Source organism: Osmerus eperlanus, chromosome 16 (genome assembly GCF_963692335.1).
Source record: "Osmerus eperlanus chromosome 16, fOsmEpe2.1, whole genome shotgun sequence".
Classification (NCBI taxonomy): domain Eukaryota; kingdom Metazoa; phylum Chordata; class Actinopteri; order Osmeriformes; family Osmeridae; genus Osmerus; species Osmerus eperlanus.
This window is the reverse complement of record NC_085033.1, coordinates 4,141,371-4,165,606: the sequence shown is the minus strand read 5'-3', so window position 1 is coordinate 4,165,606 and position 24,236 is coordinate 4,141,371. Positions and strand designations below refer to the sequence as shown.

The window sequence follows — 24,236 nt, the reverse complement described above, 5'->3', positions numbered from 1 at the left end:
TTTTTTTCTTCTCCGCATCAACTTTGTAGTCAGATAAATGACCATGATTCTAGTTCCCAACAGAACCACGGTTAGTCTTTGTTGTACCTTGGCTGAGACACTCTCAGGGGTCCCAGAGTGTTTTTAGGATCATATGTTCTTGGTATACGCTTGACATAAAGTCTTCTCACAGAGCCAGAGGTCAGGTGACATATTTCATGCTTTATACACCATGGAGTCCATCTAGAGCCCAGGGTCTGTTGATTGCATCCGCTGGGGTCTGCTGATGTGAGGTCCATCTGGAGAAGATTCAGGTTTGTGGAGCTGCTTGGATTCATCTGCATTTAATGCTAGTTATAAACAAGCGTTCCTTAAAGATGTGTTTAGGATTATTGTCAGATTGTTCAATGTAGCCCCAATGATTTGAAATAACAAAGCACTCAAATCCTGAAGGCAAATGTGGCCTTTGTACAGATGTTTTGAGAACTATAATAGCAGATGAGTCAAAGAGGAAGGAGAGATCCCATGAGGAACAGTCAGTGAAGTAAAGGAGGAAGTAAGCTGAAAAGTCCAGAGTGACAGGTTGACAAAAAACACAAAGCGTCTGGCGGAGACACCGAGAACGACCTTGGAAGGAGACGCATCGCCTGAGAGGATGTCTGTTTGTCCGGAGCTTGGCTTCAATGTGGACCATGGGTATCTGGAGGGTCTGGTACGAGGACTGAAGGCAGGGATCCTGACCTGTTCCGATTATCATAACCTGACACAATGTGACACTCTGGAGGGTAAGTAAGTATCGAAGTCAATTGTGACTACATCCTGTCATCCAGAGTAACGTCAGGTTTTGCTCAGGAGCGGACATTGTTCTGTGGAGGAAAACATCAACTTTGTTCATTAGTACTTTGTATTAAGAAATCCCATGAACTGAAACGGGTTTGTGTGTTTTCTATAACCATAGTTGTGGATTGAATGCAAAGAGTTATGGACAGCCTGACAAAGGTCAGTTCCAGTCCTGACCTGAACTTGTCTGACGTAACTCACACACAAACTCACATTAATGACCTCCTCCAGGAACGGAATTTTGTTTTACCATGTAGCAGACTCCAGTATGGGCTCCTGCATGGGTGTGTAGATCAGGAAGCAATGGTCTCGATACATAACCACTGCTCTTGATATTCCCATTCATCTTCAGCCCCTTGGCATGCTACATTTCACATGCAGGATGCAGTGTGGATTCATGCCCAGTAACAGTGGCATGCGTGGACGCTGATATTTTCGACACCTGAAATGACCTGAACTTCTCCTCTATCGTTGTAGACATGAAGCTCCATCTGCAGAGCACTGACTACGGCAGGCTGTGGTCATCCTCCGGCGACCACCTGACCGTGTCCCTCATGGACCAGAAATTGAAAGAGAACTTACTGGTAGAGTTCCGCAGCCTGCGTTCCCACTCTGTTCCACCGCTGTCCATCTTCCTGGATTACATAACGTAAGACAACACACTCCCATTGCCCTTATTCCACCCCTGAGTGCAAGAAATGTTTAGGTCTCCCAAAGGACCTGAAAGATTTATGGATGATATCCATACATGATGATATATAATAATTTGCTACACTACATAGCAGATTACCGTATTATTAGGTTTCTTTCACACATTCTTAACAGTCGACGTAAATCACAACACAGTGAAACCCTTGTATTACTTCCCAAATCCATCATAGATGTTTTCTGTTTCAAAATTGGAGTGTGTGTGTGCAGGCTGTATGTAAAAGGACACTTCATAAAGGTGTTTTTGACTGGTTAGATTTAAAACTGTTCAGTTATAATTGCAAAATATGTCAAATATGCACGATTTCTAATAAGAATCACATGGAAAGTCTAGGAATCTAGGAATCCCAGTTTGGGCTGAACTAACAAGCACTCCAAGGTCATACTCCCCTTCATCCTCCCTGCATTCTCTGTAGTTGTCATTGTACTATGAGTGATTCATAGATACCTGACTGCATTCTTTCCACTTGAAAAAGTAGATACTTCCAGATCAATCTAGGGATTTTTTGGAACCCATAAAACAGACATCCAAATATAGAGACCTTTTTGTAGCTTCTGTAAATAATTAGGAAGCTATGAGTCCCCAAGGGGTTACACATTACTTAGTACGTTGCATGTCAGTGCTTAATCCCTCTTTCTAGCAACACAGCCCACTTAAAATAGTCTGTAAATCCATCCTTCTGTTCTCTCCTATATCACTTTTTATGACTACAGACATTTCCATCACTTAAACCATTTATATATCAACCAAATACTGGCAGTTTAAGGGTTGAATTACAGTTAGTGGGCAAAAGATAACAATGTAAGGCTGTGAAGGATTTTGAGTCCCTCCTTCTCTGTTGCCATAGGTATAGCTACATGATAGACAATGTGGTGCTCCTGATTACTGGGGTCCTGAGGAAGAGAGACGTATCTGAGCTGTTGCCACGGTGTCACCCGTTGGGAGTGTTTGACCAGATGGCAGCGGTTGGCATCGCCCGTACCCCCTCTGAGCTCTACTGGACCATCCTGGTGGACACTCCTCTGGGTAAATGCTACTTTCGTACGACAAGCCAGTCTCAAAACTTGAGGCAGGGGCTAGAGGGAAACTTGGTACCAAATAGTATCTAGATAAATCTGTATACTACAACATCAGATTTGTTCATCAGACATTGATCAGACTGGTTGTGTCGAGTGTGTCTGTGGTGGGATGGTGAGCACGTCTGCAGACCATGAAGTGCCTTACATACTAGTGTTGATCCTGACCGTATGTATAGGTTTGGCCTTGGGCTGCCCACAAAATAATCTGGAGCTGGATGCAGTATGAATCAAATTGTCAATGCTGTCAAGTAACATGTACCTTCTCTACCAGAGATAGATAGATAGATGCTACATCTTACACTTATCTTACCGTCATCTATGTGTCTATTGGTCTTGGCAGCTCCTTTTTTCCAGGATGCTGTGTCTGAGTCTAACCTGGATGAGATGGGGGCAGAGATCCTCAGGAACAAACTCTACAAAGTGAGTTGAAAAAGGAAAGAAAAACAGCATTCGTCCCAATAAGTGTGATGGAGTGAAGAAAGAGGGTGACCATGTCAAAGTAATCTCAAACTAATGTCTTCAACCTTTGCTGCATGTACATTGTGATAGTATGACACACAGGCCACTGCAGCTGGGAAGCTGCTCTGATGGAGCAGCTTTCTGGATCAGTTTGTGTTCTAGAGAATCCGAGGTCCGGGTCTTCCACAAATCTGTTAGAAGACGACCAGGGGTTCTCAGCAAATGAGAGGACAGTGACCTAACCTGACATTATTTTGTCTTTTCTGTCTTGTGGACAGGCATATATAGAGTCGTTTCACTCATTTTGCAGTAAGCTTGGCGGAGCAACTGAGGATATTATGTGTCCCATCCTGGAGGTACTGTAATTAGGCCTAATCAGTAGCTTCCTCTGTTCAACTCGCAATTAGTCACACATAGTTCCAAACTTTTGTAATTTTAAATCTAATTAAAGTCAGTTTTAAAGTAAACTATTTCACATGTCTGTTGTAAGCTATGTGAGCTCTGTACCTATTTAAATGAATTCTACAACTCTATAGATGTAATGTATGATTATGTATTACCACTTTTGTGTATCCTGTTATTTATCCAGTGTGTGTGTGTTTGTATGTGTGCACACGTTTGCGCATGCTGCAGTTTGAGGCTGACCGTCGAGCCTTCATCATCACAGTGAACTCGTTTGGGACGGAGCTGAGAGGGGGGGAGAGGAGCGCCCTCTACCCCTCCTGTGGGACACTGCACCCAGAGGGCCTCCGGATGCTGTCAAGGGCAGAGGACTACGAACAAGTCAAGGCTGTGGCGGACTACTACCATGTAAGACTGGTGATAACCTACAGTCACCTCAGCCACAGTTCTTTATGGAATTGAAACATTAATCTGTCGATACATATTGGAGCCAAGTGGGTTTTCAACTTGGCAAATCCATGCAGGACGAATAGTACTTGGACTGCATCGTTGTAGTAACTGAGCTGATATCCATCCCCCAGGAGTATAAGCTCATCTTCGATGACGCAGAAGCAGAGTCTGAAGCCAAGACTCTGGAGGACAGATTCTTTGAGCGTGAGGTACTTTTTATGCTGTTGCCGTCAAGCTCCTGATCTGACTAAATGGAAATGAGTGACCCAAAACATCTCAACTAAAATACATACCGAAACGGTTTAATCGGTTAAACAGATGATGGCATTAAGGGGAATTCCCGATGTGTTTTCCCCCTCCTGGTGCCCTCTCTCTCAGGTGAAGCTGAACACGCTGGCCTTCCTGCAGCAGTTCCACCTGGGCGTGTTCTACTCCTACGTCCAGCTGAAGGAGCAGGAGGCTCGCAACGTCATCTGGATCGCAGAGTGTGTCACGCAGAGGCAGAAGTCCAAGATCGACAACTACATACCTATCTTTTAGAGGCAACATGCTTTCGGTGTTTGAGAGGAACGCCAGCGGTAGCTTCAAATAAGTACAAGTTTTTATTTCAATGGTCTGGTCATTGATGGACATAATACATTGATTGTAATATATGCAAATGGTCACAAAAGTAAGAAACAATTTCAAGACAATCACATTAAAGTTCAACCAAAGTATCTGTGTAATATCTGCCTTTTTTCTTTTATCCTCTGCTGACCATTCAGTTTTCTTACTCCTTCCAAATGAAACACCTTTTTTCTCTCAGATCTCAGATCAATATTTTAATTACTACCACACATAGCAACTGGCTATTCTCCACAAATCATCACAGCCAAAGGCATAAAACAATGAATAACAACAGTCTGTATGGTCAGACGAACATGGTAGGAATGAAAAGTGAAGCACTAATGCAGTACAGCCCTGGAGTACAAGTGGTCTGACACTGCATCTTTGTGGGACAGTGTTTCTCAGGCTGTAAACTGACCTCGTCACAGTCCAGGGCCAAGCTCTCTCTCAACATGGGTTTGGATTCCATCAAGCCCCTTATCTGCTTCCCTCCTGTCTAAGACAAGGACACGAGAGTACTGCAGCTTGTGTTGGCACTGATGCTAGCTCTTGATGGAACACGAAACGGTGGCTATAGTGCGAAGCATTGAACAGGGAGCTCCAGCGGAACGTAGTTTCTCTGGCAGATGTGGACAAAAGCAGCCGCCAGCCTGCAGGGGCCTCTGATAGGGCCAGGGCCAGGGCCACAATGGCTCCTCTCACACACCCGTAGGAACTGGGCCGGGTCCACCTGAGAAGGAGGAGGAAACAAAGATGAAATACGATTATGAATTTGTGGGAACGTTAAATGAAAGGGGCCATTCTTCTTTTCTTTTCTTTTCTTTTTTCTTTTTTTTCATTTTGACATCCTGGTTGAACATTCAGTTAGAACTGTGCACTTCTATTCCATGATTATTTGCTGCACTTCCTAAATGCACTTTTTATATGTCACTTTGGATGAAAGTGTCTGCTTAATGAACAAATGAAAATGTAATGAGTGTGAGAGACTAGTGTACTCACCACTCTAAAGCATGAGCCCAGTGGAGAGTCAGGGGCGGAGAAGAGGAAACCACAGCTTACTGGGTCAGACGCCATTTTAGCACAGGGCTCTGCTAACGTCAGTTCACCACCACACTCTGGCCTCACCTGCAGACACAGATATATTTTACAATACAAATGAAAGCACATGAAAGATAAACACACAGAGCATGTTCTAGAAATAGTCTTTGCCAACCTGCCAGCTGTGTACAAAGTCAGCGATGTTGTCAGCCTGCAATCCATCAGGAAAAGTTAAGTCATTTCCTGCTTCATTATCATTGGTTCCCAGGAGGCCAGAAGACACACCTGCAAAAAAAACACAATTTAATATATTATTAGCTTTGCATTGATGCATGCAAATATCATAGATGAACTAAACACAGGATACACCGTTTTCTCACCATGTAACCAGCCATCTAGAGTTAAACTGCAAACGCCAAGCAGTGGATCACATGACACTGACATGCCATCTTGATTGGATACTTCTACAAGGTTTGAGTCCTTCTTGATGACCAATCCGTTGTCACTGTAGGATGTTTGAATTCCGTGGCAGTTGACCTTCACCTGCAGTGGTATTAGTTTAATCAGGGATTGCCATTTTAGTGAAAAACAAAAATCTTTATTTTCATAAACATAAAAAAACACTGTTGATCTATGTTTTTTTCATTCATATTTATGATACAATACTCCCTTGGATAAAAACCCTGACCTGTCCATTCTGATGAATGGTGGCTGTGCTGTTGTTGGACGCCACCACCAGGGTGTGCTGGAAGTCGTCTGTGTTCAGCAGCACAGTGAAAGAGCTGTCGTAGACGTCATAGGCTAGGAGGAGTGGGCACTGGGCTGGTAGTTCAAACAGGTGGCCATCAAACGTAACTACAAACTGATCTGCCACCAGGAGAGCTTGATCTAATGAGGAGAGAGAAGGAAAGTTGTGGAGTAAGTGAGAGAGAGGGGAGAGAGAGAGAGAGAGAGAGAGAAAGAGAGAGAGAGAGAGAGAGAGAGAGAGAGAGAGAGAGAGAGAGAGAGAGAGAGAGAGAGAGAGAGAGAAGACAGAGAGAGAAAGAGAGAGAGAGAGAGAGAGGAACACAAATACAATTAAGAAACACAGAAGTGAGAGAGAAAGAAAAAGAACAGAGACAGAGCGAGAGAGAGAGATATTGGGAAAGAGAGAGACCAAAAACACAGAGACCAAAACATTGACAGAGAGAGCCTGAATGACTGCTGAACAAGTCTTTCCAAGCAGTCAAGAGCCACAGCCCAGGAGACGCCCAGCTGTCGAGAGGGGTGGCCTCACGTCCAAAGGGGCTGTCCATGATCCTCCTCTTGAGGCGGTAGAGCTCCGCGCTGGGCCTCATGGAGGAGAGGGCCTGCAGGGGCTTGAGGAGACACTCCTCCAGCAGCACCTCCACCAGCCCGGCCTCCTCCACCCTGGACCAGGAGCCCGGCGGCAGGGGCAAGGCCACGGTCACGGACACAGAGCATTGTCTGGGAGAGGGGGGTGGGGGTTGGGGGGACAGGCATGAGAAACTCACCAACGGGTGTTGTTGGGATAGAGGTCGAGGCAGGGTGGGTGAGACTGTACCTGGGGGAGAGTCTGTAGATGGAGGCTAGACGTCTCCTCAGACCGGCGAGAGAGGCTGCGAGTCTCCCCTCAACCCAATGGACAGTCTGCTGGCTTACCTGACACACACACACACACATACACACAGAGGAATGTTTTACAGACACAATGATTACAAATAGATTTCATGTACCGTGCATCTCAGATCAGTACCTAGACAGAACCAGCAGAGCTACCCACCAGGTCCAGACCTTTGCCCAGGGCGATGATACCCATCTGGGCCAGCAGTCTGAGCTGATGGCTCTTCAGGACGGGGGACAGGAGCTCCACCAGTTTAGCTGTCCGTACCTCCACCGCCCCCCGCCATACAGCCTCCACCCTCTGGCCTGTCACATCATGGTACGCCCCTGCCAAAGTGGCCAGGGGTCCTGGGGGAGGAGGGACAGAGAGCTCGCGGTTATCCCCCCCCCTGCTCACACATGCACACAGTTACACATAAAGGAACCCCTGAAATATCAACACTCCACCATGAAGGTAGAGATGAGGTCAGTTAGGCCCAGTGTCCTGGCTGGGGAGCCTTACTCTTGAGCTCCTGCTGTCCCAGGCGAGAGATGTGCTCCAGCAGCAGCAGCAGGCGTGGCAGGCTGTCGGCCAGGGTGTGGCGCAGGGGGCTGGAGCCCCAGACGGCCCACGCTCCTCCCTCCCTCTGGCCCAGCAGGGCCTCTGCTCTCTGGGTCAGCCTCAGGGGCACGGCACTCAGCTCCTGGAGCAATTTACTGGCTCTTGACTGGAGAGAGCCGAATTCGAGTAAAAAAAAATTACGCTGACCTCTTTCTGATTTTAAACACATAGCATCCCTCTATTGAAAGTAGCGAATTAGATTTACATTACATACTGCAAATTGAATGTTACTTTCAGAAATCTCTATTGAGCGTGCAAATAACATTGGATAAAACAGTCTATAGTCCAGGAGACCAGTGGTGAATACCTGCTGTCTGAACTCTACGAGGACATGATGTAACTTCTGAATTCTCTCCAGCAGCTTGTTTCTCAACAGGGAGCCCAGATGGTGGACCTGATTCTATGGAGATGAATGGAAGAACCATCAGACTAGCTCGATAGCATTGCATGTCTTGTCAGATGGGTCAGTCATTTTCTATTGGTTGCGGTTCTCTTACCTCCACTTCCCATAGGTCGTCTGCACATCCCCTCGCTCTGAAGATCAGACTGTGATTGGCTATCCCTAGAGTGACAGCCGTGAGCGTCACTGGTTCGGCGCCTTCATCTCGTCTCAGGGACTTAAGGGTTAACCTTCGCCGACCCTCCACACACACAGCCAGTGATAGGTCTTCATCTGGGCCTTGTGCTACACACACACACACACACACACACACACACACACACACACACACACACACCAAAGCCCAGTAAACACACAGATTACACAATTGGTTAGCATTCATTTTTTCATAAAGAGGATGTACTTGGATGAAACTACACTCGCCATTGTGGTATCCAGCTGCAGTCTGTAGACATCGGCCCTCTAGTGCCCCTTTCAGCCACACCTGCTCAATGCCGTCTAGTTTGGCCTGAATTTGGACCCCGGGGCCCTGGGGGGAGGAGAGGGCACTGCCCCCCACCTCTGCACTCCAGTTACCCACTGTGGACTGCAACACACACCCAGAGACACACACATACACACACACGTTAATGGCCCCACTTTGCTAACTGAACGTAACTCTATATCATAGCCGTCCCTACCTCAGTGAACAGGGTGAAGTTGGTGGAGTGGGCGCTGGAGGAGTTGATGAGCCCCAGGGTGAAGCTGCAGTAGGCGGGATGTCCAGTCACAGACAGGCGGGTTTGACTGTACAACAGCTCTGCCCCCACGTTCACTCTGTGGTCCCCAGACCAGGCTAGTGACTGGCAATGACAATGACAATGACAAGCAGCCTTAACGAAGGACATACAGTCCAAACCGGTGAAAATGCAAACGTCAGCCTTACAGGGTGTGGGGGGCACAGGTCCAGTTGGAGGTGGTGCTCTATCCTGTCCTTGAGGTTGGTGTGGACCTGGGCCAGGAGAGCGTGAGAAGAACAGGGGCCGGGAGAGACGTTGTCAGCTCCGGCCTCCAGCCGGACTGTGTGTGTTCCTCCAGGAACCCTCTGTAGAGACACAGTACAGAACGTGCTGAAGGGAAACATGGAGATCCCTCACCTGAACGTTATTTGAGTACTCGTTAGTCTGAAAGGTACATGATGCATGTCTAAATGTCAAGTAGGGTTAATGACTTGATATCCAAATGGAAAACTTGGAAATAAAATCAGGAATAACCTCAACATGAGATGCAGTGTCACCGCTGAATTCCGACTGAAGAGGTTGACTGACTGAGTTCGTACCTGATATTTCATGCCTTGTCTGACAGTCCTGTCACCCCATTTCAGCACAGCATTCTGGGAATATGAGTTCCCCTCCTGGGCCACGGACACACAGCCCTCAACGTTCACAGGCGAGGGGACCACTTCCTGGTGGTCGAACACGCACACAAAAATCCACACACACACACACAAAACAAATTAAGAACAACCGATGAAATGAAGAGTGCATGTATACAGCTTAGCACACACAGATTCTGTGGGGGGACCGATCTGCTGTGTTGTTAGAAAAGTTAAAGATGTAACTGTTATCCTGTAATAAGAATGATTCTGTGTTCAGCATTCCTTGTCAGTAGAGAGCCCTCTCCCAACATGAACTCTGTGTAACACTAGGCTTATGTAAACAAACTGACCTAGGCTGACCATTATCTTACTAGAGGTGCAATACATTTGTTAACCTTATCTGTGCTGAGTGAATCATATGGTCAAGCCTAGGGTCAGAGAACTCTGTACGTTTCCACGCACACACGCGGGCCAGGTCTATGCAAGGGAGCCAATGAAGAAGAGCCATGGGACATTTGCATGCCTTTGTTTTAACCAATGACTGTAAAGAGCGGGGCTGCTTAAATAGGTAGCTAGCACAACATGCTAGCAGACAAACTTTGTAGCACAATGATGTGTGATGTTTTTGTCTCCTTGTGGGCCGGCCGCAAGTAATAAAGCTTTCTTAAACTTGTTCACCGACTGACTGCAATGCTTGATAGATTAATATTTCTGACACGTGTACCAGTCCAGGTGAGAAGAGGCCACAAGCCTGCCCTCTGCTGGAGTTGTTCTGCCACTGTCTGTTCAGGGTGAGGGAGACGTTCATAGGCACTCCACTGTCCCAGGAGAGATGAGTCTGGGTACACAGGACACACACAATTAAACGTATGGTTGTACGTGTGTGTGTCTGCGTTGGTGAGACAGTGTATCCATGTTTAGGCTGGTGTGTACCTGCTGGGTGCTCCTCTGCTCCCTGGCAAAGCTGTGAGAGAGAGTGTGGAGGTGGAGTTGGGAGAGTGTCGAGATGAAGGGCTGTTTCAGCTCCAGTCTGGTCTCACTGGTCTCACTTGTACCATTCCACGAGCTCACAACCCTGACCTGAATGATGGACACTATCAGACACACACCATTTCCTACTTCCTGGTATACTGTAGCTGGACCGGGGTGAGTCTGACCTGCTCCAGACGTCCATGCCTGTTCCAGCCCAGCTGGACACTGTCCAGGCTGCCTTGGACAGAACGGACCAGTGTCACATCTAAACTGCTCCCCCGGGGAACATGGGCCATCTGGACTACACAGAAAGAAAGATATAGGATTATGTACAGTGCAATGCAATGCAGTCTCACTGATTTCACTGTAGTTGGTTGGTGTAGGTTAAGGTAAACCTTGGTTGGGCACCCTGGTGGCTTACTGGGTAGAGAACATAGCACATGGGCTGAGGTCTTACTGCAGGGGCCCGGGTTCAATTCCGTCCCTGGGCAAATTTCACGCAGAAAATGCCACAAAAAAGATCTTTGCCACCCCCCTCTCCCCCAAAAGGGAGACCCTGGTGTATATAATGAGTGGTGGTGTACAGTAGTACCATTGAGAGAGTGGTCTCCCAACTCCAGATGGGGAGGGGCAGAGTAGAGCCCCGCCACACGGACCTCCTGGCCCCCCCACACTGTCCCATGCTGCAGACGGTGGCTCCACTTCCCCCTTTCATACAGCGTCCTCACCGCCACCGTCCTGGGCTTCAGCTGGAGACAGACACACCAGAGGAGTGACAACTCGGTCTCATATGACAGTGGATGCACACAGTGAGCGTATTTGCCGGTGCTCTCTGGTGAAGTGGTAGGGGAGGCCCTACAGTACCTGTGGGAAGGAGTGGTTGAGCTCCACAGCTTGTCTGAAGCCCCCCTCCAGGACAGCTAACTCCACCAGTGCCCACAGCCTCCTGCTGCCTGAAGCCAGCTCCAGGAGTCCCCTCACAGTGGAGCTGGACTGGTTTAACTAGGCACAACGGGAGAAGGAACGGTTCATTCCAGAAGAAAGAGAATCTCCCTCATCTGTGAGAAACTACACGCATACCTGTCGGCTTACCTGAGATCTGGCGTTGAGCTGAGCAGGCAAGTAGGGCTGCAGCTCTGGAATGTTCTGGACCACCTTCACCATTAACTCCTTACTAGACAAAAGCACATGTCAACGCACACTACATATTTTGTGTGCATGAACATGCATGTTCATATGTGTGTATGTGGGTGTTTGCATGTGTTTGTGTGCTTGTGTGTGTGTGTACCTGTCCTGTAGGTGATATCCTTGGACAATAAGGGCCAGAGAGGAGCTGAGCTCTGGGTTCACAGCCATAGAGCACCTCAGCTGAGAATCAGTCAGTCTACCCCAAGCTTCTACCTACATTACACACACAACCACACAAACACACACAAACACACAGGCTAAGATCTGATTCAGAACATGTACAATATATATAGATACTGTATATACACAGTATATTATACTGCATGTGTGTGCATGTTTGTGTGTGTGTGTCTGTGTGTGTGTGTGTGTGAGGGGGAGCCCACCTGCAGAGCAGGGCTGGCCTGTCCCTGTACGCTGTGCAGCAGAGTGACTCGGGCCTCTCTAGACCCTCCATGTATCCCCCATCCCCTCAGGTCCCCTGACACACGAAGCTGTCTGTCCCCACGGCGGAAGTCTGCCAGCACACTCTTAAGAGGCCCTGTGGAGGGACGAGAGTTAGAACACTAAGGAGTAGTGGAAGACAGAGGCAGGCCAACCAGCCTTTGTTGTCATTCTTTCCATAAAAGCCCTACAATGAACCTGTAAGCTGTGCAGTTAGGGTTGTGTCCACACTCTGCTGCCAGCCAGTTGGGAAAGAGGCAGGAGGAGTCAGAGAGAGCAGCATGGCCAGACGTCCATCAGCCAGACTAACGTTCAGGCTGGAGGCCAGCAGCTTGTGTCCGTCCAAGGAGAGGCGAGCCCTGGACCGCATCTGGGGCAGGGGCCCCCGTATGGAGCACAAGGCCTGGAGGAAAGGAGACCAGATGATTTCAAGTTCAATGTCACACCCTGAAACACACAGCACTATTTTTACAGCTGGAGAAATGTCTGGGTTTACTTTGACTGATCCGTTCTGGTCTAAAAGGGTGGCAAGCTGCCTGACCCACAATGAGGGCCAAGATGTTACCTCTATGGTCAGTGGCAGGCCTCTCTCCTGTAGCCAGCGCCAGCTATGCCACAAGTGTCCCTGGAGCTCCATGGTCAGGGGCAGGCCACTCACTTGCACCCCCAGGCCTGCCTGTTGAGCTCCTAACTGGGACTGGAGGGTCAAGCTCTTCCCCTCCCCAGCACCAACCTCGAGCTGAACACACAGTACATTCCACTACAGTTACCAACAGATAAATGACAGTTTTATTGGGAACTCTGTCTAAAGGCCTCAGTAGAAGATTCAACCTGGATCCTGTTGTTCTCAGGAAACCCCCAGTTCCTCAGGTAGCTGACGGTGTGATTGAGGTAACTCTTCACACTTGCCATCCAAGCAGTCCTCTCTACTGTCAGGACCTCAGTTAACTGCAAAAAAAGGATTCTAAACAACAACATCCACTTCAACAAATACTAAAGGAGAGCCGAAACACAAATAGTAATACCCCACTTCAAAACAAAAACTTGTGTCAGTCTGTTACACCCCCTACCTGCTGCCTTCCTATGCTGCAGTGGAGGAGTTGGTGGTAGGAGCCGTTGCCATGGTGTTCAGACAGCATTGCGATGGCAGCGTTGACGGGGAGCCCTGCCCTGGTCAGCAGGGGTACAGAGTGGTTGAGCTGGGCAGACACCTCCTGTTGTCCCTGACACACAGAGACGGGGACATTGGTGCATGTGAACACCGCAGTCTGTGTTGGGGGTTTGAACGCGGAAAGGAAGGTTTCCTCTCAGCACACCACATGGCCTGTGAGAATAGCATTGTATGTAAGTACCTCACTCGTCCTCACTGCCATTGAAGCCTGCAGTTCCTTGTCATCCATCGCCATGGAGACCTGCGTCTCCAGGAGGGTCACGTTGACGACCAGTGACCCCGAAGCTGTCATAGTACCAGGACTACCCCATTCCTATAAGGCAAGAACCGAGTGTAAATTAAAACATCGACTTTGTACTAACTGCATATAGAACTGCAGTATTCGGCCCACCTGTAGTGTAGTGCAGTTGTTGTGGTACACCAGCACCCCCTGCAGACGATGGCCTGTCATCACAGTCCCAGAGGCTCCCACATCACACCGGCCCAGTTGCAGCTGAGCCTCTGTGTTGTAGCCCTGGGCTCCTGCCCTGCCCGTCACCAGCAGCCTGCCATGGCCTGGTATGGTCCTGAGCACGGTCAGGTTGTGACTGAGCTTTCCCTCCAGCCTCAGCCCAGGCCTGGCCCCTGCAGTCAGGCTTAGGGAACCCCGCTCCCCTTCTACACCTGCATCCACTACTGCCGTCCAGACGCTCTGGTCATCCTGCCCCACTGAACCATTTAGATGGGCCTGGGTGGGGAGGCCGAGAGTCTGGGGCAGGAGGAGGAGGGAAGGGGGGGGGGGGGGAGTAGTGGTTTGTGTAACTTATGCTTTGTCCTTTGCAGGATAGGTTGATTTTTTAAAATAGGTAAACGGTACCTGTAGGAATGGGCATTCTGACTCAGTGGCCCATAACCACTTTGTCCTTCCTTTGGGCCCCATGGTGCCTCTGGCTCTGATGTGACAGGGCCCAGCTTTGATCAGCAGGGCCCCAGTCTGGCCGACGCCCCCCGGGGCCGACGCCTCCAAGCTGGTCCTTAAAGGAAGGCCCCGGATACGCAAGCCGGGAAAGGAGTGTGTGAGGGTCCCAGAGAGGCGAGGGGGCCTGCAGGACTGGCCCAGCTCCAGGGTCAGGTCATGGTGGTCGACCCTCAGGGCCGAGGATAGGGCCAGCTGGCAGGGGGCCACAGACAGGAGGCCTTGGAGAACCAGAGATTCAGGGAGGACAGTGTCCTGTGAAAACACACGCATGGAGGAACAGCAGTGATACATCCCAATAATCTATGATCTCTGTATATACAAATCTGACTCTTTAATGACACTATTTAACATGCACTGTGTGTACAAATGAACAATAAATATGTTACATAAGTCAATTATATATTTCTTTGGTTCAGTCATTGACACTGTAACTTCAATAACATCAACACCTCCCTATCCCTTCTCCCAATCCTAACTCAACCCTCTCCCCCCCCTGACCTTAGATGGTAAACAAAGCAGACCCATAGGCCCAGCTGCATCCACACAGACCTGTCAATCACACACCCTTGCCTCAATCAGAGAGAGGGAGCTTCGCTGTTAAAACAAACATGACCCTGATACCAGGCCTGCACTGGACACACATGGCCACACAATCTATGGAAGGATTTTCTAGATTGTCACTAATGAAAAATGAGGTCTGGATTCGCTGTTGCAAAGGAGTGGAGTGTGTTCTTGTTTTATCTGGTGAAACTAACTCATTGCCAGGCCCAAACGTAATACGTGGACTTCCGCTAGCCTTCCTGTTTTTATGTCAGAGCGACCGAAGCGAACAGTTTGACGCTGAATATGATCGATTGAATGTTGACACACTTTGCAAAAAAGTATTGATCCATCCTCATAAAGATCGCCTGGAAACTCCCTGGCCCTGTCTCTTGCTGTCATTTTGGTCGATAAGTATTTCCTTTTCAATTCTTAGAATTTTTGGCTAACTTTTTAATAATAGAGACGTAAATGTGGAGTCAGGTGGCTGAGCGGTTAGGGAATTGAGCTAGTAATCTGAAGTTTGCTGGTTCGATTCCTGGCCGTGCAAAATTATGTTGTGTCCTTGGGCAAGGCACTTCACCCTACTTGCCTCGGGGGAATGTCCCTGTACTTAATGTAAGTCGCTCTGGATAAGAGCGTCCGCAAAATGACTAAATGTAATATGAGTTGAGAAGTTTATTTACATTTTGCCTCAGACCAATGCGTTCTATTTGAAAATCTGCAGGTTTTCATCGGAATTCTGCGCCAGCGTATCACGTTTGGGCCTGCTCATTACTCACTGACACATCCAGGGTTATTGGAAGGCTTTGGAGATCATTGTGATAACAGTTATAAAGAGTGATGATAATAAGTGAGTGCTTCTCGAAGTTTTCTTCCCTCAGGCCTTACCTGCAGGGCTGGGCAGTAGTGGGTCACATTGACAAACCAGGTAGAGTGGTCTGTCTTTATTTCCGATCCACCTTTGTCCCCTGCGCTAGCCCGGGTGTAGCACGGGCCCAGCTCCAGCCCCAGCTCCACACCAGGGTGGCCCTCGGCTGAGAGAGCCAGGACTAATGCACCGCGAGGGGGGACACCCAGGGTTCGAAGGGCCCCGAGGGAATGCTGAGCGGAGCCTTTGAGGCTGAGGTGGGGGTAGCAGGATGTGGCTAGGCTCAGGGCCCCCCGCTCCTCTCCCCCAGCATGGAGGTGGGTGTCCAGACGGGTGGAGCAGCCGGCGTGGAGCAGAGAGGCATTCATGGAGAACTGAGGAGGGAGGAGAGTCTGTGGAGAAGCCAGAGACACAAGCTGTCACAAGCTGGGGTAAGGGACTGCATGTTATATACCATAAATAAAGTAAAAATCCATTCCTCCTTTCACTGATATAGAAGTAAGTACTGATTTGAAATGGACAATTGTATGAGAACTGTAGAAATGTATGAGAAATGTATCTTCATTTCTTGAATGAAAAACGTAACATTTGAGCACTTATTGATGAAGTAGTGTGATGAAGTAATGTGCGGCGTTGTGGCTGCAGGGTGTGAATGGCTGAGTGAATGTTTAGGAATGCGGAGGGTCATCTCAAGATGAGATGTCTCCCTTCCTCAGGCTGGGAAACATGTTCCAGGATGACCTTTGCCCCCATGTTTCCTGTCTGACCTTCAGGGAAACACAACGTTGACGGACAGTCAGACTCCAACTCCTCTTCTCTCCTTCTCCTTTACGAAGAGTCCCGTGGGCCAATACGGCACAGGCAGCACTCTCCAGCTCCACCTGGGCCTGGCTGGACCCCACCGACACACTCACAATGGCGTCCTCTGGTATCCCAGCATCCTTCAGGGCGGCCAGGCTGTGCTGGAGGATGGCCCTGATGGAGAGATGGGGGGCCCAGGCCGCGTTCACCTGCAGCTGGGCTGAACGAGAGTCCAGGGAGACCCTGGCGCTGCCTGAGAGTGAGGCGTCCTGGAGCTGAGCGGACCCGTGCACGTCCACCTTCTTTGGGATGGTGGTGGAGAGCGAGGCCCACTGGTGCTGGAGGGTCCATCCCAGCTCAGCTTTATGGTTCTTCAGTACCAGGGAGAGCAGACAGTGCAGGGAGTCCTGGTTGTTTTGAAGACTCACAGAGCCCTTGAGTCCGTCTGTACCAGCCTTGCCTAGTACGGTCAGCGAGGTCCTGCTCTGACCAGCGGCAGCCCCATCCCACACCTTCACCCAGGCCACCCTGGTCAACCCCCCACACCTGGACGACACCACCAGACTGGAGCTGACGGAGTCCCACACCCCGCTGACGTCAGCCCAGAGGTGACACCGGCTCTCCACCCTCACCCGACCTCTGACCTCAGCCTTGTGTGAGACACTAGGGCTTCCGTACTGAACCAGCCCATGCCAGCCATACAGCCCAGCTGCTTCCAGCCTCAGTCCACCACTCAGGTCCCCCCTCCAGGGGCCTGCAGACAACCTAAGTCCCAGGGCCCACCTTGTAGGCCCAGGCCGGAGCAGAAGCCTGAGGCTAGAGTTGAAGGGCAGGCCCAGGGTAAACCGCAGAAGCCTGGAGGAGTGAGTGAGGTTAGCCCTGAGCTCAGTCTGACCTGTGGGGCTGTAGCAGCCTTTGGCCTGTGTATTGAGGTTAGAGGAAGCTAACGCCAGGCTGTAGCATAGCCTGCTGTGTGGTCTGTGGGAGCGAAAGGCTCGTACCTCCATGGGTCGGCCGGCCACGCTTCCTGAACACTGGGCTGAAAGGCGGTCTTCAGCAACGCCTCCTGTGCAGTTCATCTGTGAAAACACCACCCCCGCCGGCGTGGTTTGTTTACCAAAGAGGGAGCAGGGGAAGGTCATGGAAGATATTTGAAGACACAGAGCTAAGCTCAGAAGAGTTGCAAATCAGCTGGTTCTGGCTACTGTTACTTATGTGAAATGAGACGTTTCAAGCCCTCACCTGTAGAGAGGATGGAACGAGGCCTTTGAGGAGGCTCAGCTGTTGGCATAGAGACAGCACTAGGTCAGCAGTGCTGTTGCTCCTACCACCCACCACAAGGATGGCAACTTTTCTCTGATCTTCAACCTGAATGGACAACCCTGTACTCATTTCCTGGATCTCCATCTAGAAAATAAAATGGTATGTGTCATGTTGGGATGAAGGAACAAATGCACAACTAGGGGAAGAAAGGACTGCGAAAAGGTGAAGAAGAGGATGAGGAAATGAACACCTGGTAGTGTGCGTTGGCCTGCAAAGACCTGGGAAGGCCTCTTTGAACCAGAGCCTTGATTTTGTGCTGTAGCCTGGAGTAGAGCTCCCATCGTGGGGCAGCCAAGTTTCTCCTGCCCCCTTCAAACTCAACAGTCAACGCCTGAGACCCAGCCTGTAACTCTGCCAACACAGCTAGTATGCTCTCCTCCTGAGTCCAGCTCACCTGAGCACTGCTGTTACCTGGGATACCTATGGGCGTGGAGATAAATGATGTAATTCTGGAATGATGACACACTTTTTTTTGTAGTAAGACATACCCTAGATAGGTTGTATGATAGTGTTATTTAAAAGTGTCGAATGAAAGAGACCGAGACAGCAAGGAAGAGGGAGAGAGAGAGAGAGAGAGGAAGAGAGAGAGAGAGAGAGAGAGAGAGAGAGAGAGAGAGAGAGAGAGAGAGAGAGAGAGAGAGAGAGAGAGAGAGAGAGAGAGAGGAAGAGGGAGAGAGAAAGACATCACCTGAAGCATGAAGCCAGGAGGAAGAGTGAGAGAGTTGGGCTCTGACTCTTCCCTGATCTCTTAGCTTGCGGCTGATGTTCAAACACAGTGACTCCTCCCCTGCACGGGCACACAGCCAATCGCGGGCTCCGTCAAGTTCCTTTCCCAGCATTCCCTCCTCAGCCTCCTGGAAGTCTATGGGCGCCTCCTGGTGATTCAGCTCTACACTGTACACAGCCTCACCAACTCTCACTCGCAGCTGTCCTGCAACACACACACACACAAACACAAAACTAAGCGCTTTCCACAATCAACATTTTCCCAGCTTTAGGAAGAGGACAGTCAGCTCTGTCAGCAGGATTATTACCTTCCGTGAGTGTGTCTGACTGCCCCAGGGCCCCGTCCAGCCCCAGAGCCGGGGGCAGAGCTGCGAGGCTGGGCAAGGAGTGCCTCAGGTCCCCAGAGAAAGCCACCTGGAGCCCTGGGGTGTGCTCCAAAGAGCCTCTCACCTGAGCCAACATCTCCTCCCTGCCCTGCCTGTAGGCACCCAGCATGGAGAGGCTGGAGAGAGAGCAGAGGGATGGACGGCAAGATGAAACATGAACACATCCGACATGGTAACAAAGTCCATCCACTGGTCAGTGTATTCTAGCTGACTCGCCAAGGACTGCCCGCTCACCTGTGAGAGGAGATGTTGGCGGACATGTTCAGATACAGCTGAGCAGCAGTGGGCAGGAGACTCTGGGTCAGGTTCACGTGGAGTCCCAGGGCTGTGGTTCCCCTCTGGAGGGAGTGGGACAGCTGGGCCTCCAGCACGGCCCGGTCCTTCCCATCAGCCCTCACACTCAGAGCGCCGCTCGCCCTGCCGTTCAGACCAAACATCGCAGCAGTGGCCTGAGCCTGGAGACCAGATACCACCAATCATTTAGTCAACATGCAAAGGTAAGCATGAACATAAACTTCAAACTTATGTGTCACAGCATATGGCTAAGCACAGTGGCAACCAACCTCTAAAGTTTTGGGGATCTTGGATTTGAAGGGATGACTGAGAGAAGAATACAGGCCGACTGTGTCTGATGACCCATTGAACTGCGCTGAAAACTGATGGGAGAAACAAACATTCTATTGATTCCACTGAAGCAGTGAGTCAAAGGTAAACAGTGTTGATGCACAGTCGTTGACAAGATCCTCTTACTTGGCACGACTGACGGCCTAGTCCTACTTTGCCTCTGGCCAGGTAATCAAACCTACTATTGATGTCCGTATTCCAGGACACATCTCCTTCCATTACCACAGACGAAGGGAGCTGCAGCTGGAAACACACAGGCAAAACTGCATTACCCATGCTCCTTTTATGCATGGGGATTGTCAGAATTCACCAAGCAGAGCCTCGTTTACCTGAAACAGCTGGCTGAGCCTGGCCCTGACTCTAAGCCCATGTTGGGGTGAGTCCGGGGGGCTGGACTGGACCTGACCCAGGAACGTCAGCTTGTCTTTGCTTCCCACTCGAACCCTACCCTGCACGTCTCGCTGGGTCTGCGAGGGTGGACGGAGTATCGAAGAGATATTAGGATGTCTTTCAGTTTCCAAGCACTTCAATAGTCTATCTGTTCAGACTAGCATCCCACCTGGTTGCTGGACACGGTGATGCAGACCTCTGAGTCAGCAGGAATGGTGTGAGAGGTGAATGGGTGAGTCAGGGAGGAGCAGACCTACAGATACAGGACACCCAGGAACAGAATGAGGTGAGAGAGTCAAAGTAAACACAAAGTGAGCGTAGTAAGTGTAATGATAACATTGTTGGCTTACAAACGGGCGGGGTTGCTGGTACCCAAGGGTGAGGGTATGGATGGCCTCTCTGTTGCCAGGGAGACAGGCTTTGGACTCAAGGATGTAGAGACGTTTGTGGAGATCTACTGTAAAGGTTTCCTGGATTTGCAGGCTTTGTAGAAAGTTCTGGAATGGCTGTCTGTAATAATAATTGTCATAATCGTCGTTATCATCATGTTATCGTCCTTATTTTCTGGTCGTATCATTGGCAAGGCAGGTTTAGATGAAAGGCAGACCTTAGGAGAAGCATGGCTCTCTTCTGATACATCATCTTCTCCTTCAAGAGCTCCTCCACTCCTCCTTCAAACTCCAGCTCCATAGGTGGGCTCTTAGGCTCTGAGAAGACTACCTTCATCATCACCAGCCTCTTCCTCAGATTCTAAGGAACATTCCACACATTGCTCCATGAGCACACTGACACAAGTTCTCCAACACTAATATAGTGTAGCCTCCCACCTACCTTGTCCAGAGTGTTGAGGGATGCAGTGAGGGTCAGGTTGTGCTTGCCATAGGTGGAGGCCATCTGCAGGGTGTGGCTGTGCTTGGTGGTCTCCAGAGAGAGGTCTCCCCTCAGACCGGGGCTCCACAGTGAGCTCAGGGAGCAGGAGGCCTTGAGACCCCGCTTCCCCACCATGCCCCAGCCCCCTGCCTGGAAAGGGCACCCCCAGGAACACACAGACACAGAGCTGCTCAACCATCCTCGCCATCTGCTGGTACGTCTACATCAGTGGTGTAGTGATACATTAGAATGCATGCCCACAAGGACATTTCCATATGCCAACTATACTGTACAGTGACCTGGGATACAGGGGTCAATTGACTGTATGGGCAGTAGTTCATACAAGACTACACCACTGGTCAACATCCCAATCTCACCATGTTGGGACGAGTCATGTTCTGTCTAAGGTGGGTGTATGTGTCTTGGGTGGATTGACTTACAACAGACCTTGCTGGTTCCCACAGACAGATCCAAAGGCTTGACCCTTACTTTGAGGTATGTGACGGTGGGTGTGTAGAGGTGCAGGCGGGCCTCCCTCTCCTTGCTCCTGGACGTGTAGAGCCCTTCCAGGGCCAGGCTGCGGACGGTCAGCAACTTGCGGGCCGTGAGCTCTGAGGTGAGCTGCAGGGTGTGTCGCTGGGGCTGGCTCAGCTTGTGGGTGGTGTAGATGTACAGCCAGGGTGTGTCCATGTTAAACGTACCTGCTCAAGCAGCAGGCAGATATGCATTAGTGTACATGGCTGGCATATCCAAACTTTCAGTGTACCATGGATCAATAACATTTATTGTAAACACTATCTTTTTTCTATTTATATAGGATATACAGCTATGGGTTAAGACTTGGGTCTGGTGCTACCTTCCCATTTCCTCAGCGTGGCTTTAGAGGCATCCTTCCAGTGTAGTCCAGCCACTAGGGGCATCTGGTCATTGTAGTTCACTTTGAGGTGTGTGCTGCTCTCTGCCCCCCTCTGCCTCAGGTGAGAGTGGAGCAGTTGGGTCTTGTAGTTCAGATGCTTCTCTGGGACCTGGAAGCTGAACTGGAGGAACAGACAGGGGGAGGATGGTGGGTAACAAGTGTCTGTTACTGCTGAATGAACAATACAGTATCATTCATTTAGACACATCATGATGTACTTCACTTTACAAAATACAGTAGAGACAGCTAGCAGTTAGTTGAGGTCTATAGATGTATGGATTGTCTGTTACCTCTAGGGCGTAGCTGGTGAGAGTATGTCTCGACTGGTTCTTGAAGGACTGGCTGATGAGAAGTCTACGTTTGTTGTTGATCTCGTCCCAGTGTTTGCCGTAGCTAATATCCAGACTGGACCTGGTGTGGCTGGGACCCTCCTCGTGCTTCAGCAGGACCTGGAGGTGTGGAGAGCCCGACAAGAACCAATCCATGACAAGGACATGTCTGTCTGCCTGCCACAAGTCATGTTGTCCCCAGCCCGCATCATGGAGGTCTTTCCACATGGTTACCTTGTGGTTGAAAGGGGCCGTGTTGGAGCAGTAGAACTCGTGCTCGGCCCGGATGTTGTAGGTCTGGTTGGCGTCTCTGTCGGTCCTCAGGCTTTGGGAGGTGTAGCACTCATGACGCAGGTGACGAGACTCTTCTGTGATGGAGGTCAAAGGTCAGCGAATGAAAAAATGACTGGCATCCACCACACCACAGCTAGAGTTTCACACACTGAGCCTTTGGAGAGGTTGATCGATAATGGCATTTCAATTCGAATCTAGAGCCATAGGCAGGAGCTCCAGTCAGGGTGACACTGTGCTTGGCATGGTAGGTCTCCCTCACCGCGCAGGCCGTATTTGAGCCTCAACGCGGAGCTCCACCGTGGGCCCTTCTGTTCCATCAGTCCCAGGATCCTGCTGCCGACAACGCCAGGCAGCAAAAGCTCCGCCTCCACGGAATACTGCCTGCGTTCCTGATCCAGCCTTCGCTCCAACACCACTGTGGAAATATGGTCCAAATCAGCCCAAGACTTTTGGAAACACTTGCAAACCTTTACAACATCAACTGTTTCACCAACAGGGTAGTATCAAAACTGAAGGTGTGTTAAATCATTTGAGGAAGTATTCAGTAATGAACCAGAATGGCCCAGTGATACCAGAGAAAGAAGCAGTTTCTTTGAACACATTCTTCAGAGCAGCAGACAAGCTGGTCTTTCTGCCGAGGCCGCGAGTGACGTTAGCTGAGAGAATCATTGGACGTCCGTCAGGAGACATTTTGGCCTCCATGTGATACCGCAGCCTTTGCTCCAATTGGACGGTCTGGGTGTCAATCAGTCCCTATGGGAGGGAAATGCATACTGGAGTAGCAAGAAAAGGTGGCTGATTCTTAGTGCTCTTTAATGAAATAGCGAAACCTTCCTACCATGATATAATAATGATGAACATTGTCTATGAGAAGATCCAGCTTTACAGTTTGCATGTTTCTCACTTGATCCAGTTGTCCTTCAAGAATCAACAACACTTATGTCATATGTTTGCATTTGCATACTGATTTATTCAGCTGAAAAACACTGTAGTACGTTTCTCCAGAACCACCTTGGATGTAGATGGTCTTCTGGAGGTGGGTCAGCTTGAGGACCAGCCTCTGGGGGCTGAGGCCCAGGTCCAGAGAGATGTCTCTAGGGATGGTGGACTGAGGGGTGGCCAAAAGGAGGTGGAGAGAGGCGTCTCTAGGAAGCCAGGAGCCCCTCTGGAACATGCAGCCCATGAAGAACAACATTACCAATGGGATTCTCACAAGGAGTCAGACAGATATGAGTATATCACTCAAGCCCATACCATAAAGGGTTGGATGGGCACCTACCTGACGGAGTAGAGAGTAGGAGGCCTCCAGAAGGTACTGGTGAAGACCCCTGTCCAGCTTCAGGAGTCTGAGAGAGAGGTGAGCAGGCCCAGGAGGGGGGAGACTAATCCCCATGGGAGATATGGGGTATGAGGTGTTGGAGCACAGCTGCCATCCCACCATCTTAGACCCTGGAAGGGACACACAAAATGTTGGCTCTTGCAATGGAACTCTGTACACGATGATAAGATATGGCGTGTGAGACCACAGATGACCAGTAGTGTCAGGCTGAATTAGGGGGTACCCCAATTCACAGGCTCATGGATTCTCAAACTTTGCTTTGAGGAACTTCACACAACTTTGCTTTGTTCTAATTTTAGAACCAGTTAACACATATTTTTACAGTAATAAGTTGATTCCCTGCCACTATCTCAAACAGCCCTCCAGTTGGGGTCGAGCATAGTGTCCCCAGCCTACAGTAGTTCAGTTTTGTCATCTATCTGCCAGTGGAGACTCACATGTCTTCGGTGGTGTACAGGTGGTCTTCTCCACCCGGCTCTTTGGACCTTTCATTTCCTCTCTATGGTCTCCACTAGTATGGAAGAATCTAGAACTGTGCCATACAGGAATAAAAC

At 49.8% G+C, this 24,236-nt stretch overlaps 2 protein-coding genes across 2 annotated transcripts; one reads left to right on the top strand and one right to left on the bottom strand.

Annotated features, from left to right (window-relative positions):
- The first annotated feature begins 568 nt into the window (after window positions 1-568).
- Window positions 569-4,610, top strand: LOC134036965 (V-type proton ATPase subunit d 1-like). The gene is made up of 8 exons (XM_062482178.1): window positions 569-764; window positions 1,297-1,468; window positions 2,376-2,554; window positions 2,948-3,027; window positions 3,345-3,422; window positions 3,700-3,876; window positions 4,050-4,127; window positions 4,297-4,610. Exons 1-8 carry the CDS (start codon window positions 635-637, stop codon window positions 4,456-4,458), a joined length of 1,056 nt encoding a protein of 351 aa, XP_062338162.1. The 5' UTR covers window positions 569-634; the 3' UTR covers window positions 4,459-4,610.
- LOC134036519 (uncharacterized) lies at window positions 4,298-18,688 on the bottom strand. Its single transcript, XM_062481504.1, has 35 exons — window positions 18,497-18,688; window positions 17,999-18,228; window positions 17,728-17,892; window positions 17,487-17,564; window positions 15,705-16,076; window positions 14,172-14,525; window positions 13,707-14,063; window positions 13,497-13,628; window positions 13,215-13,367; window positions 12,976-13,092; window positions 12,710-12,883; window positions 12,343-12,547; window positions 12,087-12,241; window positions 11,804-11,916; window positions 11,608-11,689; window positions 11,380-11,517; window positions 11,108-11,264; window positions 10,701-10,816; window positions 10,477-10,623; window positions 10,268-10,381; window positions 9,505-9,630; window positions 9,112-9,270; window positions 8,867-9,028; window positions 8,610-8,772; window positions 8,284-8,471; window positions 8,094-8,186; window positions 7,688-7,892; window positions 7,346-7,533; window positions 7,127-7,224; window positions 6,839-7,029; window positions 6,251-6,450; window positions 5,943-6,105; window positions 5,738-5,847; window positions 5,524-5,649; window positions 4,298-5,254 (listed from the first exon to the last, which is right to left on the bottom strand). Exons 1-35 carry the CDS (start codon window positions 18,645-18,647, stop codon window positions 5,096-5,098), a joined length of 5,841 nt encoding a protein of 1,946 aa, XP_062337488.1. The 5' UTR covers window positions 18,648-18,688; the 3' UTR covers window positions 4,298-5,095.
- Between the last annotated feature and the right edge of the window lie 5,548 nt (window positions 18,689-24,236).

Bases quoted from the DNA above. Each gene is read 5' to 3' on its own strand.
- LOC134036965 (XM_062482178.1), top strand. From the start codon at position 635: ATGTCTGTTTGTCCGGAGCTTGGCTTCAATGTGGACCATGGGTATCTG. The intron at 765-1,296 runs GTAAGTAAGTAT...CTATCGTTGTAG, and splicing joins ACAATGTGACACTCTGGAGG to ACATGAAGCTCCATCTGCAG. The intron at 3,877-4,049 runs GTAAGACTGGTG...TCCATCCCCCAG, and splicing joins CTGTGGCGGACTACTACCAT to GAGTATAAGCTCATCTTCGA.
- LOC134036519 (XM_062481504.1), bottom strand. From the start codon at position 18,647: ATGCTGGGAAAGGAACTTGACGGAGCCCGCGATTGGCTGTGTGCCCGT. The intron at 12,548-12,709 runs GTAACATCTTGG...CCTTTCCTCCAG, and splicing joins GCCTGCCACTGACCATAGAG to GCCTTGTGCTCCATACGGGG. The intron at 10,382-10,476 runs GTACACACCAGC...CTGTGTACCCAG, and splicing joins AGCAGAGGAGCACCCAGCAG to ACTCATCTCTCCTGGGACAG.